This window comes from Caretta caretta, chromosome 4, assembly GCF_965140235.1.
Source record: "Caretta caretta isolate rCarCar2 chromosome 4, rCarCar1.hap1, whole genome shotgun sequence".
Taxonomy (NCBI): Eukaryota; Metazoa; Chordata; order Testudines; family Cheloniidae; genus Caretta; species Caretta caretta.
In genome coordinates this window covers 109608827-109629331 of record NC_134209.1, presented here as the reverse complement: position 1 = coordinate 109629331, position 20505 = coordinate 109608827, and the positions used below count along the sequence as shown (strand labels likewise).

At 43.6% G+C, this 20505-nt stretch overlaps 2 protein-coding genes across 8 annotated transcripts in view; one reads left to right on the top strand and one right to left on the bottom strand.

Moving 5' to 3' along the window:
- Positions 1 to 20505, top strand: part of TBC1D1 (TBC1 domain family member 1) — a 213165-nt gene that overhangs the window by 74629 nt on the left and 118031 nt on the right. The gene's annotated exons all lie outside the window — the stretch shown is intronic.
- On the bottom strand, positions 2568 to 4440 carry LOC142071933 (uncharacterized). Its single transcript, XM_075127976.1, has 2 exons — positions 3708 to 4440; positions 2568 to 3119 (listed from the first exon to the last, which is right to left on the bottom strand). Exons 1-2 carry the CDS (start codon positions 4288 to 4290, stop codon positions 2599 to 2601), a joined length of 1104 nt encoding a protein of 367 aa, XP_074984077.1. The 5' UTR covers positions 4291 to 4440; the 3' UTR covers positions 2568 to 2598.

Below are 20505 nucleotides of genomic sequence, written 5' to 3'. Positions count from 1 at the left end.
CTCCGCTGCCCATTGGAATTCTGGGTTGAGATCCCAATGCCTGATGGGGCTAAAACATTGTCGCGGGTGGTTCTGGGTACATATCGTCAGACCCCCGTTCCCTCCCTCCCTCCGTGAAAGCAAGGGCAGACAATCATTTCGTGCCTTTTTTCCTGAGTTACCTGTGCAGACGCCATACCACGGCAAGCATGGAGCCCGCTCAGGTAACCGTCACCCTATGTCTCCTGGGTGCTGGCAGACGTGGTACGGCTTTGCTGCACAGTAGCAGCAACCCATTGCCTTCTGGCAGCAGACGGTGCAATACGACTGGTAGTCGTCCTCGTCGTGTCCGAGGTGCTCCTGGCCACATCGGCTGGGAGCGCCTGGGCAGACATGGACGCAGGGACTAAATTTGGAGTGACTTGACCAGGTCATTCTCTTTAGTCCTGCAGTCAGTCCTATTGAACCGTCTTATGGTGAGCGGGCAGGCGATACGGACTGCTAGCAGTCGTACTGTACCATCTTCTGCCAGGCAGGCAAGAGATGAGGATTGCTAGCAGTCGTATTGTACCATCTTCTGCCAGGCAGGCAAGAGATGAAGATGGCTAGCAGTCGTACTGTACCATCTTCTGCCGAGCAGCCATGAGATGTGGATGGCATGCAGTCCTTCTGCACCGTCTGCTGCCAGCCAAAGATGTAAAAGATAGATGGAGTGGCTCAAAACAAGAAATAGACCAGATTTGTTTTGTACTCATTTGCCTCCTCCCCTGTCTAGGGGACTCATTCCTCTAGATCACACTGCAGTCACTCACAGAGAAGGTGCAGCAAGGTAAATCTAGCCATGTATCAATCAGAGGCCAGGCTAACCTCCTTGTTCCAATAAGAACGATAACTTAGGTGCACCATTTCTTATTGGAACCCTCCGTGCAGTCCTGCCTGAAATACTCCTTGATGTACAGGCACCCCCTTTGTTGATTTTAGCTCCCTGAAGCCAACCCTGTAAGCCGTGTCGTCAGTCGCCCCTCCCTCCATCAGAGCAACGGCAGACAATCGTTCCGCGCCTTTTTTCTGTGCGGACGCCATACCAAGGCAAGCATGGAGGCCGCTCAGCTCACTTTGGCAATTAGGAGCACATTAAACACCACACGCATTATCCAGCAGTATATGCAGCACCAGAACCTGGCAAAGCGATACCGGGCGAGGAGGCGACGTCAGCGCGGTCACGTGAGTGATCAGGACATGGACACAGATTTCTCTGAAAGCATGGGCCCTGCCAATGCATGCATCATGGTGCTAATGGGGCAGGTTCATGCTGTGGAACGCCGATTCTGGGCTCGGGAAACAAGCACAGACTGGTGGGACCGCATAGTGTTGCAGGTCTGGGACGATTCCCAGTGGCTGCGAAACTTTCACATGCGTAAGGGCACTTTCATGGAACTTTGTGACTTGCTTTCCCCTGCCCTGAGGTGCATGAATACCAAGATGAGAGCAGCCCTCACAGTTGAGAAGCGAGTGGCGATAGCCCTGTGGAAGCTTGCAACGCCAGACAGCTACCGGTCAGTTGGGAATCAATTTGGAGTGGGCAAATCTACTGTGGGGGCTGCTGTGATGTAAGTAGCCCACGCAATCAAAGATCTGTTGATATCAAGGGTAGTGACCCTGGGAAATGTGCAGGTCATAGTGGATGGCTTTGCTGCAATGGGATTCCCTAACTGTGGTGGGGCTATAGACGGAACCCATATCCCTATCTTGGCACCGGAGCACCAAGCCGCCGAGTACATAAACCGCAAGGGGTACTTTTCGATAGTGCTGCAAGCTCTGGTGGATCACAAGGGACGTTTCACCAACATCAACGTGGGATGGCCGGGAAAGGTGCATGATGCTCGCATCTTCAGGAACTCTGATCTGTTTCAAAAGCTGCAGGAAGGGACTTTATTCCCAGACCAGAAAATAACTGTTGGGGATGTTGAAATGCCTACAGCTATCCTTGGGGACCCAGCCTACCCCTTAATGCCCTGTCTCATGAAGCCGTACACAGGCAGCCTGGACAGTAGTCAGGAGCTGTTCAACTACAGGCTGAGCAAGTGCAGAATGGTGGTAGAATGTGCATTTGGACGTTTAAAGGCGCGCTGGCGCAGTTTACTGACTCGCTTAGACCTCAGCGAAACCAATATTCCCACTGTTATTACTGCTTGCTGTGTGCTCCACAATATCTGTGAGAGTAAGGGGGAGACGTTTATGGCGGGGTGGGAGGTTGAGGCAAATCGCCTAGGGCGGTTAGAAGAGCACAGGAGGGCGCGGTACGCATCAGAGAAGCTTTGAAAACCAGTTTCATGACTGGCCAGGCTACGGTGTGAAAGTTCTGTTTGTTTCTCCTTGATGAACCCCCCCGCCCCTTGGTTCACTCTACTTCCCTGTAAGCTAACCACCCGCCCCTCCTCCCTTCAATCACCGCTTGCAGAGGCAATAAAGTCATTGTTGCTTCACATTCATGCATTCTTTATTCATTCATCACACAAATAGGGGGATGACTACCAAGGTAGCCCAGGAGGGGTGGTGGAGGAGGGAAGGAAAATGCCACACAGCACTTTAAGCACAGCACTTTAAAAGTTTACAACTTTAAAATTTATTGAATGACAGCCTTCTTTTTTTGGGGCAATCCTCTGTGGTGGAGTGGCTGGTTGGCCGGAGGCCCCCCCACCGCGTTCTTGGGCGTCTGGGTGTGGAGGCTATGGAACTTGGGGACGAGGGCGGTTGGTTACAGAGGGGCAGCAGTGGCAGTCTGTGCTCCAGCTGCCTTTGCTGCAGCTCAACCATACACTGGAGCATACTGGTTTGGTCCTGCAGCAGCCTCAGCATTGAATCCTGCCTCCTCTCATCACGCTGCCGCCACATTTGAGCTTCAGCCCTGTCTTCAGCCCGCCACTTACTCTCTTCAGCCCGCCACCTCTCCTCCCGGTCATTTTGTGCTTTCCTGCACTCTGACATTATTTGCCTCCACGCATTCGTCTGTGCTCTGTCAGTGTGGGAGGACAGCATGAGCTCGGAGAACATTTCATCGCGAGTGCGTTTTTTTTTCTTTCTAAGCTTCACTAGCCTCTGGGAAGGAGAAGATCCTGTGATCATTGAAACACATGCAGCTGGTGGAGAAAAAAAAAGGGACAGCGGTATTTAAAAAGACACATTTTATAAAACAGCGGCTACACTCTTTCAGGGTAAACCTTGCTGTTAACATTACATACATAGCACATGTGCTTTCGTTCCAAGGTCGCATTTTGCCTCCTCCCACCGCGTGACTACCCCCTCAACCTTCCCCCCTCCCTGTGGCTAACAGCGGGGAACATTTCTGTTTAGCCACAGGCAAACAGCCCAGCAGGAATGGGCTCCTCTGAGTGTCCCCTGAAGAAAAGCACTCTATTTCAACCAGGTGACCATGAATTATATCTCACTCTCCTGAGGATAACACAGAGAGATAAAGAACGGATGTTGTTTGAATGCCAGCAAACATACACTGCAATGCTGTGTTCTGCAATGTTTCCCGAGTACGTGTTACTGGCCTGGAGTGGTAAAGTGTCCTACCATGAAGGACGCAATAAGGCTGCCCTCCCCAGAAACCTTTTGCAAAGGCTTTAGGACTACATCTTGGAGAACCGCAAATGCCAGGGCAAAGTAATCCTTTCACATGCTTGCTTTTAAACCATGTATAGTATTTTAAAAGGTACATTCACCAGAGGTCCCTTCTCCGCCTGCTGGGTCCAGGAGGCAGCCTTGGGTGGGTTCGGGGGGTACTGGCTCCAGGTCTAGGGTGAGAAACAGTTCCTGGCTGTCGGGAAAACTGGTTTCTCCGCTTGCTTGCTGTGAGCTATCTACAACCTCCTCCTCATCATCATCTTCTTCGTCCCCAAAACCTGCTTCTGTATTGCCTCCATCTCCATTGAAGGAGTCAAACAACACGGCTGGGGTAGTGGTGGCTGAACCCCCTAAAATGGCATGCAGCTCATCATAGAAGCGGCATGTTTGGGGCTCTGACCCAGAGCAGCTGTTCGCCTCTCTGGTTTTCTGGTAGGCTTGCCTCAGCTCCTTCAGTTTCACGCGGCACTGCTTCGGGTCCCTGTTATGGCCTCTGTCCTTCATGCCCTGGGAGATTTTGACAAAGGTTTTGGCATTTCGAAAACTGGAACGGAGTTCTGATAGCACGGATTCCTCTCCCCAAACAGCGATCAGATCCCGTACCTCCCGTTCGGTCCATGCTGGAGCTCTTTTGCGATTCTGGGACTCCATCATGGTCACCTCTGCTGATGAGCTCTGCATGGTCACCTGCAGCTTGCCACGCTGGCCAAACAGGAAATGAGATTCAAAAGTTCGCGGTTCTTTTCCTGTCTACCTGGCCAGTGCATCTGAGTTGAGAGTGCTGTCCAGAGCGGTCATAATGGAGCACTCTGGGATAGCTCCCGGAGGCCAATACCATCGAATTGTGTCCACAGTACCCCAAATTCGAGCCGGCAACGTCGATTTAAGCGCTAATCCACTTGTCAGTGGTGGAGTAACGAAATCGATTTTAAGAGCCCTTTAAGTCGAAATAAAGGGCTTTGTCGTGTGGACGGGTGCAGGTTTACATCGATTTAACGCTGCTAAATTCGACCTAAAGTCCTAGTGTAGACCAGGGCCTAGAACTTTTAGTAAGTAATCTAGCTAGGTATGTGTTAGATTATGATTTCTTTAAATGGCTGAGAAAAGAATTGTGCTGAATAGAATAACTATTTCTGTCTGTGTATCTTTTTTGTAACTTAAGGTTTTGCCTAGAGGGATTCTCTATGTTTTTGAATCTAATTACCCTGTAATTTGTAAGATATCTACCATCCTGATTTTACAGGGGGGATTTCTTTATTTCTATTTACTTCTATTTTTATTAAAAGTCTTCTTGTAAGAAAACTGAATGCTTTTTCATTGTTCTCAGATCCAAGGGTTTGGGTCTGTGGTCACCTATGCAAATTGGTGAGGCTTTTTATCCAACATTTCCCAGGAAAGGGGGGGTGCAAGTGTTGGGAGGATTGTTGATTGTTCTTAAGATCCAAGGATCTGGGTCTGTAGTCACAAAGGCAAATTGGTGAGGCTTTTTACCAAACCTTGTCCAGGAAGTGGGGTGCAAGGTTTTGGGAAGTATTTTGGGGGGAAAGACGCGTCCAAACAGCTCTTCCCCAGTAACCAGTATTAGTTTGGTGGTGGTAGCGGCCAATCCAAGGACAACGGGTGTAATATTTTGTACCTTGGGGAAGTTTTGACCTAAGCTGGTAAAGATAAGCTTAGGAGGTTTTTCATGCAGGTCCCCACATCTGTACCCTAGAGTTCAGAGTGGGGGAGGAACCTTGACATGCCCTCTAATGCCTGCTGGACAGGTACACGATGAAACTTAGGCCTGGTCTACACTACAGAATTAGGTCAATGAAGACAGATTACATAAACCTAACTATGGAAATGTTCACACTTAAATTTTGCTCCCGCTAACGTAACTGCCCTGCCATGCCAACTTAACTCCACCCCCATGAGCAGCATAGAGTCATGGTCAATGGACTTAGGTCAATGTAGTGTCACTGTAGACATTGTGTTGTGTACATTGACTGTTACTGGTTTTCTGGAGCTGTCCCACAATACTCCACACTGACAGTACAATCAGTACAAGCGTTCCTGGTGAGGATGTGCACTGCCAAAGGAGCAAAGCGTAGACATGCACAAACAATATCATTACTGTGGCAGCTGTATGCTGATGTAAGTTAGGTCAACTTAATTTTGTAGTGTAAACGTGGCCTTAGTCTTGTGTAAAAATGGAATGTAAACTCCTTGAGGCATGCACAATGGTTATTTGTTGTGTGATGCTCCTAGTGCACTTCAGGTGCTGTATAGATAAATGGTTCTGCCAGTAATATTTATTATTAGGAAACTTTAGTGTTTGATGTACATTCCATGAATTTGGAGCTTCAGCTTCAGGGGTGGGAGAACATGCAACCTAAGGCTTAGGGGAGGGAATGGTTAGAGAGAGAATCCAAAGCCCAGTCATTGAGAGAGACACCTTGACACTAGGGATGCTGAAAGAGACATAGGTGATAGTTGTCAGTAAATTAGACATGAACTTGCAATGTGATATGGCAGCAAAAAAGGCTAGTGCAGTTACTGGGCTGTATACACTGTCCTTGGATCATGAAGCAAGGAGGGAACAACCTGTCATCTCTTCTCTACTCCACTTTTGTTAAAACCTCTAATAAAAAGTTACTGTGGATTTGATTGCAATATTCCAAGTGCAGTACATGCACCTGTGTGTAGAAAAATAGGTCAAACTGGAGGGGGCTCATAAAAGAACAAATAAAACCATTCAGGAGATGGACAGGTTGATTTATGAAGCAAGACTGAAAGTTGGCTCAAGGATGATTAGCAGGGGAGGGGACATGAGTCAGCAATATAGAGGGAGGAGAATAATTCATGGTATTATAAGGGGGAATAATTAGAAGTCAAAGGATGAAATTAACAAAAAGAGATTTTCCGCTAAATGTCAGGAAAATGGCAGATCTTTTAGGCTGAGGGTGACTAAAAGACTCAGGGTTTGTTTTTTTTTCAGTCCCCTGAGTGACGAAAGTTTTGCTGACATAAGTGCTACTATAGACATGGCCTACATCAGAGTATAGCTTCTGTAGAGCTCCTAAACTGCAGGCGTGGAGTTCCTCTGCAGCTACACTCTTTTGGAGCTTACATTCAGCCCTGTGGAGCTTTGCTGGGAGAAGAGAGAAAGAAAGCTTGCAGCCAGTTAGACTTCCTGCTAAATATCAAATGACAAATCCCTTGGATTTTATTTAGCCCTTTGTTAACGGAATAATGAGGAAGTAAACACCCTTTTAAAAGTAAAAAAAATAGTCTGTCATATATAATAGTCAGCTGTTGACTAGTCAAACTGCAGTTAATCAAAATGCTTTTTTGTCCAATGGTCTAATAATGTTTCAGCTTCAAGTCTGGTCTACATCACAGAGATAGGAATGAGCTTACGTGGACCTAACTATGGAAGTGTCTACACTTAAATTTTGCTCTTGCTGACATAACAGCCCCGTAATGCCAACTTAATAACTCCACCTCCACAAGCAGTGTAGAGTCAAGGCTGATGTAGTTAGGCTGACACAGTGTCAGTGTAGACACTGTGATATTTAGGTTGACTGTTACTGGCTTTCGGGAGCTGTCCCACAATGCCGCACACTGACAGTACAATCGATACAAGCGCTGCTGGTGAGGACATACACTGCCAACACAAGGAGTAAAGTGTAGACTCACACAAGCCATGTAATTACTGCAGTGGCTCTATGCCAACATAAATTAGGTCGACTTAATTTTGTAGTGTAGACTAAGGATCTAAAAGATTAACTGGTTAACTGGTAAACATAGTCTTACCGGTTAACTGCCTTAACCATTAACCCCCATGCAGGCTGGAGTGGGCCTAGCTGCGGCACGCGGCTGGAGCAGTGGCACCTGGCCGGAGCCGTTCCAGCACTGGCCCCTGGCTGGAGCAGGCCCAGCCACGCTGGCCAAATGGGCCCCAGCCGCTTAAACAGTTAACCATTTAAATGACATATTTTTTAATCGTTTAAACGGTTAACTTTTTAAACGGTATTTACATCCCTAGTGTAGACTCCAGGAGTTTAGAAGTGCTGCATTACAAGATCTGTACCTTGCGACGCTTTATTATTCTAGGCGAAATCTTATAGCCACGTAGGCCCTAATTCAGCAACGTAATTAAATCATCTGCTTCACTTTAACTACAGGTAGCTCCAGGACTACACATGTTCATAAAGTGAAGCACATGCTGAAGTGCATTTCTGAATTAGTGCCATAAGGAGGGACTGTTACTACTGTACTCGGGCTTGGTCTGCACTAGGAATTTATGTTGGTGTAGCTACGTCACTTAGGGGTATGTAAAATTCACTTCCCTGAGCAACGTAATTATGCCGACTTAACCCCTGGTGTGAACAGCACTATGTTGGTGGGAGGGCTTCTCTTTTCGACATAGCTACTGCTCTCGGGGAGATGGAGTTACTACGTTGACAGGAGAAGCTGTCCCCTCAGTGTAGGTATCATCTTCACGAAGCACTACAGTGGCGCTGTAAGTGTAGACAAGCCGTCAATGTTGTGACGCCTGTGTCTGCCATCGAAAATCATATTGGCATTTTTGTGGTCATGTGACATTAAAGATTTTATGTATGACACAGTTCATCTTCAGCAGAATACATTACCCTGCTACCAGGGCCGGCTCTAGGCACCAGCAAAACAAGCAGGTGCTTGGGGCGGCACATTTCTAGGGGCAGCATTCTGGCGCCAGCCATGCCGCTCCTAGAAATGTGCCCCCGCCTCGCCAGCTCGCCTCCGCTCCGCCTGTTCTCCTGAGCACGCAGCAAGCCTGGGAGGGAGGGAGGAGAAGCCGAGTGGCGGCATGCTCGGGGGAGGTGGCAGTGGTGGAGCAGAGGTGAGCTGGGGTGGGGAGCGGTTCTTCTAACCCCCTCCCACCGTTACTTCCTGCGCTTCCGCCTCCCCCCCCCTGCTCACCTCTGCTCTGCCTGCTCCCCTGAACGTGCTACCTCTCTCTCGCCTGAGAGGAATGGGAGAGAAGTGGAACGGCGTAGTGTTCGGGGAGCAGGTGGAGCGGAGGTGAGCTGGGGAGGGGGCCGCAGGAAGCAATGGGGGGGGGAATGTGGCACGCCCAGGGGAGGAGACAGGGCCAGGGAGGGGAAGGAGTTGGGAAGGGGGCGGGGGGGGCACGAAAAAAAAGTGGGGACGGCCAAAAATTTTTTTGTTTGGGGCGGCAAAAATCCTAGAGCCGGCCCTGCCTGCTGCTTATGTCTTGTTAGATAAATAGTCTATTTTTTAGTCAGGATGTGTTTACCAAAAGGCAGCTGTTGTATTCAGCTGTTACGGATCGTTCTTAATTAAAATAGTTTATCACTCTTTTTCATGGACCCACTGAAGGCTGAAGACATGGGACTTTTTAATGTGTGTCTTTGCATAGACCCCAGGGGATAACTTTTGCTGGGAAAAAAAATGAAAGTGTTGATTGATTTCTTGCCCCTCGAGGAGAAAGTCAGCTCTGGGAGGAACAGCTTCTTGCTTTTCAAAATACCATAAATTATGGAATAAAACAAACTTTAACAACTATAAAATGACTCATTTTTCTCATGATTCAGTTCAGGATGTAGAAGTGCTAATTGTGTTAATCTAGTAAACTAATAAAAACAAATATTAAGAAGCTGTAGGTGCTGGTTTGTCTCTCACTAGATTAACCAACAATATAAAGACAAGAGGTTGCTTACAATTTCTTAATTTTATAGTTTGTATGTATATGTCACCTTTCTATATGTGCTTCCATTTGATGTCCATTTAATCATAACAGAAATAATCCAGCCAGCATACTTAAATAAATGTACAGTTTGTCTTTTACTTTTGCGTTAGTGAATTCATGAATCCTCTAAGCATACGATTTTTAGATACCACATTCACAGCATCTAAAATTACAGGTTTCAGAGTAACAGCCGTGTTAGTCTGTCTTCGCAAAAAGAAAAGGAGTACTTGTGGCACCTTAGAGACTAACCAATTTATTTGAGCATGAGCTTTCGTGAGCTATTACCAGCAGGATAGTGAGTTTGTGTGTGTGTTTTTTGGAGGGGGATGAGGGGGTGAGAGAACCTGGATTTGTGCAGGAAATGGCCCACCTTGATTATCATACACATTGTGTAGAGAGTTGTCACTTTGGATGGGCTATTACCAGCAGGAGAGTGAGTTTGTGTGTGGGGGGGTGGAGGGTGAGAAAACCTGGATTTGTGCTGGAAGTGGCCCAACTTGATGATCACTTTAGATAAGCTATTACCAGCAGGACAGTGGGGTGGGAGGAGGTATTGTTTTATGATCTCTGTGTGTATATAAAGTCTGCTGCAGTTTCCACGGTATGCATCCGATTAAGTGAGCTGTAGCTCACGATAGCTCATGCTCAAATAAATTGGTTAGTCTCTAAGGTGCCACAAGTACTCCTTTTCTTTTAGCATCTAAAATATAAACATCAGTTCTCCTGCTTTAGTTATATCTTCTGTTTCCCAGGATAGTCCTCCAAAGTGTGGGGGGGGGCAGGGGGGGAAGAGGGAGCTTGCTTGATAAAGCACTACCCCTATTTGGTGAAGTTACATCTTTATTTGCACTGTTGCTCAATACTTGTCTTTTGTCTTTGGGAACCAGTTTTTTATCCTCAGTAGTTGTTTATCTGATTTACAAAAAGAATCTGTATCCACTAATTATATATTTAAATAGAGAAAGTGAACCAGAGAAGACTTAAGAATACAAGTATTCCGGGAACCAAAAATTATGCATGTGAAGTTATATATATATATAACAGGCTTCCCTTATTTGTGTTTACAAATTGTTGTGGGTTTCATTTTGTGGACACAGTGGTTATGTGCACAGATAAAAGGATTCTGGCTAACTTTCTAATTATACCTGTAAATCAGGTAAGCCTCTGTCCTTATTTGCAAGCAGCATATTGGGAATGCAAGAAGAGACAGAAGCTCTTTTTAACAATCAGGCCCTTTAAATGCGATTTGATTTAGATAAGATATTGATGAGAAAGAGAGAAACTGTCACTCCATTGTGAATATTCTAATTTATACAGAACAATATGAGCATGGTATAACGCAGGCAATTAAAAGACATGGTCCAAAGTTATTTACAAACTAGATGACATACACCATGACATAGGTTGAAATGAAGACAGGCAAGGCAGGTGGAATAGGGGAAATATTTAGGGTGCAAAGTCCATGCAATTACTAGTTCCTGTACAGTATGTGTCATCGTAAACATGACTGTAAAAACAGCACTTTCTTATTTAACATTCATTATCTCATCATCATGATAGCTTGTTGCTCCAAAACTGCAGCCAAGACCTGGTGGTGTCACTGTTGAATAGTTGAATAGTTCCTCAGGGATACAGGATTTTGACATGGGGCACTGCATCAGGCAGTGTTCAAGTCTTTGTCTACTCTAAGCTCTGCACATTGACATTTGGAATCATTCCTCAGCTTACACTTGGTCATATTGTCACCAGACATTGCCATTCTAGGTCATGCCTGATATTAGTATTTTTGTTTAAGGTCAGTGCCTGGGAGAAGGAGTTCTGAAAGAGCATTTCCTGCCATTTCGTTACCCCCAAATACCACTGGGAAAGTCTACAGAGTAAGGGATTTTCACAGTCAAGGATGTCTCTAGACTAAACCTCTTGGATGGTGGAATTCAAGAGTGGATGTCTTGAATCCTGCACTTGTTTTTGTGCCTTCTTTCTACTGAAGGTATCTTGCCTCCCTGGTGGTGGTGCAATCCCTATAAGACAATACAGCGACAGTGTCGAAGTCTGTTTCAAAGTCCCTGTGATGTTCTTACAGGATTGTTTGAGATCAGTATCAATTTTGTGTGCCGCCTCAAGTGTGACCATACTGCAGGACAGTACTCTGCAACTGAGAAACACAGAGAGACACTGGTTTTGGGGTCAGTTTGCCATTTTGTAATGGCCAATTTCTGGAGTTCACAGTTCCTGGAGTTCACTTGCTTTTTCAGCTTCTTGATGTGCTCTTTGAATGTCTGGATTCAGCCTAACATGACCCCAAGATACTCCAGATGTTCATATGCTCAAGGATTGTACCATCCCACAATATCTGGAGCTTTTCCTTGGCCTTCAGGTGGAAGGTGTCTTGCTAAGGTTGGCAGTCAGAAACTATTTGTAATAGTTTTCTCCAAGAATGCTCAAGGAGCCAGTTAGAATGTGCTCAGTGTCCTCAAATCTTTCCTGTTTGGTGGTAATGTAATGATCATCTACATAAATTAATCTTTGTATGTTGGGGAATTCCAGCTGGTCATTTGTGTAGACGTTAAGTATAAGGGTGCTAGCACTGAGTCTTGGGGCAAGCTAGTATGATGAGTTCGCCATCGAGTTTTCTGACCATTTATCTCAACAAAGAAACATTGATTAGCAAGCAGGGAAGAGATGACTTGGATCATCTTCCTATCTCTCAAAATTCTTGCCAGTTACAGTAGAAGTGCACGATAGTTCATGGAGTCATAAGCAGCTGACAGATCAACAAATGCAATCCCTGTAATTTTGCAGGTTATGAAGCCATCTTTGATGTACTGAGTTAGGTTTGCAACTTGGCCACAGCATGAATGTCCTGGGTGGAAACCAGCTTGGTCATCAGTCAGTTGCCCTTCTACTATTAGCATTATTCCATCCACTATCATCTGCTTATATAGCTTGTAGGTTCAGCAGAGTAAGGATATTGGGTTGTAGCTCTTTGCAGAATTGGGCCACTCCTCTTTGCAGTGGAGCCACTTGGGCCTGTCTTTGCAGCCTGGCCACCAGCATTGTCTCCAGGAGAGAGCTGTGGAAATCAAGTAGCCACTTCTATGCTCTTATCCCAAAGTGTAGTAATAGTTCATTAGGTATACCATTAAGTCCAGCTGCCTTTCCACACTTCAGGGTTTCCATAACTATTGTCAGCTTCTCAATATTGGTCTGCTGACTGGGGACTTTTGCTGTCTCTGAGCAGTGAGCAAAAACTCCTACTTGATTTGTTTTGTTTTGCGCTTTGCTTTGTGGTCTGTTTACCGTTTAAGATGAGTTGGTGTGTGACTTGGATGGGAGAGATTGCAAGGATGTGCTTTGATTGTTGTCTATCAGGTTCAGCTTCTGAATAGTGACCCCCCCCTCCTTTTTTTTTTTTTTTTTTGTGGCTGAGGTTTATTGTTTCAATCAGCTCCCTCCAGCGGTCACACTGCGCCTGTTGGATCTCTCTCATAAACATTTTCACAAGCCCAGTGGTTTTTTCACCAAATGGATCTGAGTTAAACAGTTCTGAATATTGTTGGCTTGTTTGTTCTGAAAGCCCAGGTATATACAGTGTACATACGGGGTATGTCTACATAACAACAACAACAAAAACCCCCAAAAAAACCATTGCAGCATTTCAGAGTCCTGGGTCTATGGACTCAGACTTGGGCTGTAGACCCGGGCTCTGAGACTCACTGCTGTGGGGGTTTTTTGGTTTTGTTTTTTTGTTTGGCTATGTAGACATACGCATAGTGTTCATATATATTATTTGCTCCCTGTGTGTACGTTCAAGTCATCTGTTTATTTTACTTGCAAACAGCTTTAACAATTGTATTCCACTATCACAACTCCAAAAAGATTAAGGAAGGAAAATGTCAAAAGATGGAGTTATTGGGTGAAGACCACTTGAAAAGTAACTCAAAAAGTACAGTACTGTTTGAAAATGTCGTACCTATGTGCTGGTGGTTTGTTTATTTTATATATTCTTACAACTACAGGGTTAGAGTGGAGGCCTCCAACATGTAAAATCAGTTGTGACCAGCACAGCTACTCTACCTGCCTATTTGTCCCTTTGCTCATGGTGAACTGCATAACAGAGGTGACTGTCAAGGTTGGAAAAGCAACATCACCTGGCTAGTCTCAGTAACATTCAAAATCAGGTTCTTCATCAACAATTAGATCATTGATGGCCAAAATGGTTATTGGCTACTGACCTTGAATTAAGTAACATGAACTGTAGAATAGAGTCCCTCCTCCTTGCTTTTAAGATAGCATACTACACAATGCCCATGGCTCTGATACTAAATGTCAGATGCCTGGTCTATATCTGGGAAATGCTCTCCTCCATGGTTTTCTCCATGCCCACCTCTTCAGGGATTAAGGGACCAGATCCCCCAGTACCAGTCTTTTATCCTTAGTCCTCAGAGTCCTCTGCCTGTGGCAGTACCACACATCCCTCTTGTCCACCACATTGTGTCACTGGCATAGTTGCCAGAGCTGTGTACTTGTCTAGCACAGACTGTGAATGCCATCAATAGAGACAATGAATTCACGTAAATAAAGATGACAAACTAGGATTAAAATAACCCTGGAATCCCTGACCCAAAACGTGCTCCCTTCCCATCGTACAGCTCCAACCACAGCTAAACTAGGGTGTTGCTTCGCATCTCTAGTTGTGTATTGCAGAGAGGGATGACAGCTAGGCAACAATAAGCTACCTTCTACGTGTAGCTAGACCTCTTGTCTCTCACCACTGCAGAAGGTGAGACTAGACCCCCAAGAAGATACCCCGAGGAACAAGTCCCCAGGAGAATATCCCACCCCATGTGGAAACTTTTTCAGCAGCATATCATCCCACCAAACATTATTACTTGATATCCAAATCCTGTCATAACAATTAAACATCAATTCAGTTATCAACAAAGCTTCATCATTCCCACTTCTGCCACCATCATATAGCCCCTACTTAGTCTGTTTCTAAATCCCATAATTACACCAATTTAATTCAGTAGTAATCTCCATCTTGTAATTTGTCAAGCTACAAGAGAGATTTCATCACAGTACTGAAGAAGCCAGGGAACTTGACACAGAATTTACTTCCACCTTGCTAGAGGTTTGCAGTGGCTGTGTTTACAATTAGTTTTATCATGCAGTTCTTGGACAAAATTCTCATTGTACTTGATGGTAACTTTTCCAGGATAAGGACAGCATGACTGACTTTAATAATTCTTAGCTATTATAACATTTCAACTTCAAAAATACTTCACAATTTTTAAACTAGTTAATCTTTACTCCAGTGAGGCAGCTAAGCATTATTCTCATTTTACAATTGGTGAAACTGAGACACAGAGTGATTTAGTGATTTCCCCTTCCCAGGGGTCACAGAGGGAGTTGGGGACAGAGCAAACATTAAAACTTATGAATTACTGGTTCCTAGACCTGCATGCAAACCTGTACATGAAGGTCTGGTGTAATACTGAAGTCTGATAGTAAAAATATTTTTAAAAAATTTCATCCAACCCCAGAGGACCTTTGGGAAAAACTTGTGGGTTTCTCTCTCTTTCTCTTTCTCCCCATCTCTCACTCCCCTAACAAATTAAGGAGAATGTTTAAATGTACAGCCAAATGCAGATTTATCACTTCTACTCAATGTCAGTATTAAATGTTAGAACCATGCTGCATCAGTTTGCCTGATCAGCCTGGTGGTGTGCACATGTATTAAAGAAATGGTTGCAGTTATGCCATTGAAGTAATGTTCTGGGTTGACCATTAGAATCTAATGTACATTGCAAGTGGCAGTACGTCTCCCTGTTTTTGCTCTTTGGATGCCCTTTAGGTGTCCAGCTTAGCTTCACATTTCGTGTTCTTATACAACAAAGGAGGAAATACTCTTAAATAGACAGAGGATTGAAGCCCAGCTGCTATTTATAATTGATGTAATATCAGGAAATTCAAGCCCAAGGCAAAATAAAAACTATCGCTCCCTTTTAAGGCCCATTGTGTATCTTTGAATATGAAGTTCATTCACTATTTTAAAGTAAACCTAGGATTTTAGGTTTGTCTTTTTGTTTGTTAAATTATGTCTGCATAGAAGGCCCAGTTTGCTATAGAACAGCAGTCTCATGAAGGTCCAAAGGGTATCTAAGGGATATAAACACTGAAGAAAACATATTCAGTAACAATGCATTAGCAATTGGTCACAGGCCTATCTAGACTGGGAATTATCCCCTACTACACCTTTTGGAGTTGCTGTACTGGTGCAAATTCCTAGCGTGGAGGGATAAAACTATTGTTTCACTGATTTGGGGTAAGCTCCATTTAGTGGCTATTTTTGCATTGCAGACGTTAGCATTTTCCAGGAAATCTCCCTCTATTGCATCACCACCACCACAGTCTTGGTAATGGTAGCAATGATGAGAATGGGAATGTGGCTCATTTGTCAGTGTCTTTAGCCTATCGTGTCATCTAACCTGCTCAGAGCATGTCTGGATCACATGGTCCTACGAATACTTGTAATTGGTCTACTCTGGCACTCCCACTGGTGGAGCTATACTGGTGATGGAACAAGAGAAGATTTCCTAGAAAACGCTCATGCAGACATAGCCTGAAATGTGGCTATATATAACCAAATTATATGTGTAATTGACACACTACATAAGTTATGTGGCTAGATGAAAGGACTTTTTCCTTACAATTCACAAATCTGAATCAGAAATTGCCAAACCTCATCCAACTCCCAGTTTCTCTTCAATTCCAGGAATATCACTTTGCACTTAAGTAGCAGCTTTCAGGAGAATGTCTCAAAGTACTTTATAAACACTGAGTCCTAAGGGTCTGGTATATTGGCTCTGCAGTGGGTAGAGAGGGTGTGAGAGGAAGCTATTATGCTGGAGTAAACAGTCCCTAGATGGTCACCTAAAACTTGGCACACCATAAGGCAACCTTACACCTACTCTAAATAGTGCCTCTGGACAGGGCCAGAATTAGGGAGGGTGCAAAAATGGCTTAAAGTACCCCACAGCCGTTTTCGCCTTCAAATGTTGTGCCAATAAATTAAAAACCAATAGGATCTTATTAAAGGGAAAAAGGCAAAATACCACATTTATTGTGAATACAGAAAGAATCCTAGTAAGCAGTTAGTTCTAGTTATAACATTCCATTCAATCTCGTATTTATTCACACATTCATTCACACACACACACACACACACACACAGAGGTTCTGCAAGGTTGTTATCATGGTTACCAGCATTAGAGTTGCTCATGCGAAGCCACTGGCCAGGTGGCCTGGACATGAGGAGGGAGCAGGGCCTTGTCAGATGCTCATCTGATGCTCCTGGAAGTTGGTTTGCAGAATCAGACCCCCCCAAAGTTCTCACTTTTTAGAGTCTATTTTTATAGGAGTTTCTTCCTATGTCCGTCTATGGGAATTGCTTCATCATGCTGTTGCTGAATCAATCAGCAGATAGCACATTCCTGACGGCTCCATGCTGCTAGATGTTATCTTGTTCTTTGGTTCTCCCATTCTTGAGGCTGTTGGATGGATTCCAGTCTGCCCTCCAGGGGTCCTCTGGTTATTTCCACTTGACGCCTTCTTCAGCCGATGGACACTGGATTCTTAGGCTGGCACCTCCCTGATCATTCAGTTATTATCCACACCAAGCATCCATCCACATACATCCTCTTTCTCTATTTTAATCACAATTGTTAATACAACAAAAGAGTGGGGAGTCTCTGGGTGCTGTTTCTGTTGTTACAGAATATTGCTTTGAGTCTCTCTCTGTGTGAATTGCTTTGAGAACAAACTCTGTCTTAGAATGTACTAACGCAATTAGCAGCTTGCAAGTTTCACACATAGAGGGAGAGAAACAGTACCACAAACCAAGAGACCTCTTAATTAGTAATACCCTGGAATTTAAACTGTGGGGAATCAAACCCATTTGTGATTTTAATACAGAACTTCTTTAATATGATCGAACACCAATCTAGAAAGGGAAGAACACACAGTCTGGCATATTAAATAATAAGCCTCACAACACCCTTGGAGGTAACAAGAACTACCATCTCCATTTTACATATGTTAAAACCAAGGCACAGAGCTGTCTAGGCCCAAAGCTGCTCAGCGAATTAGTGGCATAGCTGGGAATAGAATTTTTAAGTCCTGACCCATTGTCTTTTTCCTCTATGTATGATTTAACTGGTTTAAATGTTTTAGAATGCTATTCCAGACCTCCTGCTGCAGCATCAGCAATCAAATTTTCATGAACATAATTATTCTGAAAGTGGCTTTAATCCTAAATTTCTTCTTTCACTAGATGAGATCCATTTCTGTAGAAAATTATGTATTCGTTGGTCTTTTGTCAAAATCACTCTGGATTGTTAAATATCTGGCAGTATTCTCTGCTAGATGAATACACTGTGGCAGCAGGTTTGTGTTTGTTCTACAGCCTTTGTTGCTGATATGATGATATAATCCTTTACTGAGAAAGAACACAAAGCAGTGTGACATAATCAAGTATGGTATACACTATATAAATATGAGCCTAGCAGTCCATTGGAAGAAGCCTTGCATGTGCTATTCAGACAGCAGACGTGATTTCCAACTATTATTGATTCAATTCATGTTAATAAATTAAAATATTGGCCTCTGATAGTAGTTGGGCTTTTGTTTATAATTTATAGTTTCTGTGGATCATAACTGAGTATTTCCTAACGTGAATTCCATGAAAATGGTGGAATGTTTCTTAAATTAATTTAGATAGGACTCCCACTGTGTGGAATTATAGAATTATATGACAAAAGGAATTATTTTGTTTCTTTCTAACAAAATTACTTTCTGTCAAAAACACTTTGGTCTAATGGTAGAATGTGCTACTATGAAGGTTATCACAAGTGTGCAAGATTTGCTATTAACCTACCAATAACATTGATGCTTGGCATTCCTGATTGTTTTGTGGCTACTGTTATATTCTAGAATGTTATTTTTCTTTCCTTTTTGAGTTTGAACTTGATACTAACACTTGGTGTGAGCTGTAGAGGCTAGGGTGGATGAAAACTGAGGATTTTTAAAAATTAAATTATTAAATTAAATAGAGGTTTAATTTAAAAATATAAACCTATTTAAAATTAAATTTGAAATTGGCATCTTATGTCAGACCTAAACCGATTATAATCTATTAAAATCATTTACATTAAATACAAAAAATAATAGTAAGCAGTACATATTTGCTGCTAAGTTTTAAAGAAAGTCAAACCACTGAACTGGTGGAAGTTGCTGGCTAAGCATCTGGAGCTGGAGTTTGTTGAAGGGTTAAACCAACTTTTGACAGCAGTCACCTCTTTTGTAGGGGCAGAGAGAATAATTTCTTAATTTCATTTTGTTCAAGTAGATCATAGAGTCTTAAGTTTAAGGCTAGAAGGAACCACTAGATCATCTAGTCTGACTTCCTGTATACCACGGGCACCCACACCGCCCAGCACCTGCGCACTAAATCGAACAACTGAAATGAGACTAAAGTATTATACAGTTATGTGTCACTGACAGAAAATAGGAAAGACTGAGATACACCAGAGCTCGAGGTTCCCCTAATGACAAGGAAAGGATTAAGTGAGATATACCCAGATAATCCTGGCAAGCGACCCACACCCACATGCTGCAGAAGAAGGTGAGAAAACCCAAAGGTCACTGTCAATGGGGATATATTCCTTCCTGACTCCACATATGGTGATCAGGTAGACCTTGAGCATGTGAGCAAGAACCAGCCAGCCAAGCACCTGAGCAAGAGAAACTTGGTGCCACCTCAGAGCTCTGGCCTTCCCCATCTCCATTGTCCCATCTCTAGTCATGTCCATCCCTGATGCTTTGAGGAAGGAATTGTATTTTTTAAAGAAAAACCCTCCCAGAATACATTGGGGCAGGAAGGTGGAGGGGGTGGAGGCAAGCCCTTCCTGACTCCTGCTGAAACCCTGAAGCATGAGCTTTGAGGAACATATGAAAGCCAGAAGTGAGCCCCTTGAGCCCAGCCCCCTACCATCATAAGCAACACCATCATGCAATTGCACTCATAAATTTCCCCTTCTCTCATAAAACTAATTTAAGTTGTTTGCCCCCACAACTCCTATTGGGAGGCTGTTTCCGAACCTCACCTTCTGATGGTTAGAAACTTTCTAATTTCCATCCTGAATATGTTCATAGCCAGTTTATATCAATTTGTTCTTGTGCCAACACCATCCTTTAGTTTAAATAGCTTTACACTCTCTCTGGAATTACCTCACTAATATATTTATGCAGAGCAATCATATCCCCTCTCAACCATTTTTTTGCTAGACTAAACATGACAAGCTCTTCCAGTATCCTCTCATAAGATAGGCCTTCCATTTCCCGATCATCCTGGTAGCTCTTCTCTGCATCTGTTCTAGTTTAAATTAATCTTTCTTGAATATGGGTGACCAGATTTGTTTATTCCAATTGAGGTCTTACCAGTGCCTTGAACAATGGTGGCTCATAGTTATCCTGTAATTGACCACCACACTCAGGTCTCTGTTGCTTTCTACTAAGGAGACCCCAAGTTGCAGCAGAAATTTTTAGTGCATGATCTTGCACTTAGTACTGTTGAATTTCATCCCATTCTGTCACTCCAGTTTTCAAGGTCATCCAGATCTTCCTGTATATTTTTCCGATCCTCCTCTGTATTAATCATGCCTCCCAACTTTGTATTCTCAGCAAATTTTATTTGCACGCTCTGACTTAACACACTAGTTTACCTCAATGACTATTTCATTCAAAGTTTAGAAACCAGTTGGGAGCTGAAAAAGCAGGAAACTAGTTTTTTCTCTTCTAATCTGTGAATGAAAACTAGCTGTGGGAGGATGAAACCTACTAGTTCTAAAATTTTCAATGACATGGTGACCAGAAACCATCAGTGCAATTCATTAACTATTGATGATACTTCCTTTTTTAATAAATCAGTTTTAAATGCAAAACATTTTAATAAACTTTTCTTCTTGGGGCATTTAAAGTAGTTTTATTTAACTAATAAATACATTTTAAGTGCTGGTTTTTGCACATTCTTTATTCATTCAATTTCCAGCCAAACAAAGCTTGACACAAATCAGAAGTATAAAATGAATCATCTAGTA

Bases quoted from the DNA above. Each gene is read 5' to 3' on its own strand.
- LOC142071933 (XM_075127976.1), bottom strand. From the start codon at position 4,290: ATGCAGAGCTCATCAGCAGAGGTGACCATGATGGAGTCCCAGAATCGC. The intron at 3,120-3,707 runs GTGAATGTACCT...TTTCTCCACCAG, and splicing joins AGGCGGAGAAGGGACCTCTG to CTGCATGTGTTTCAATGATC.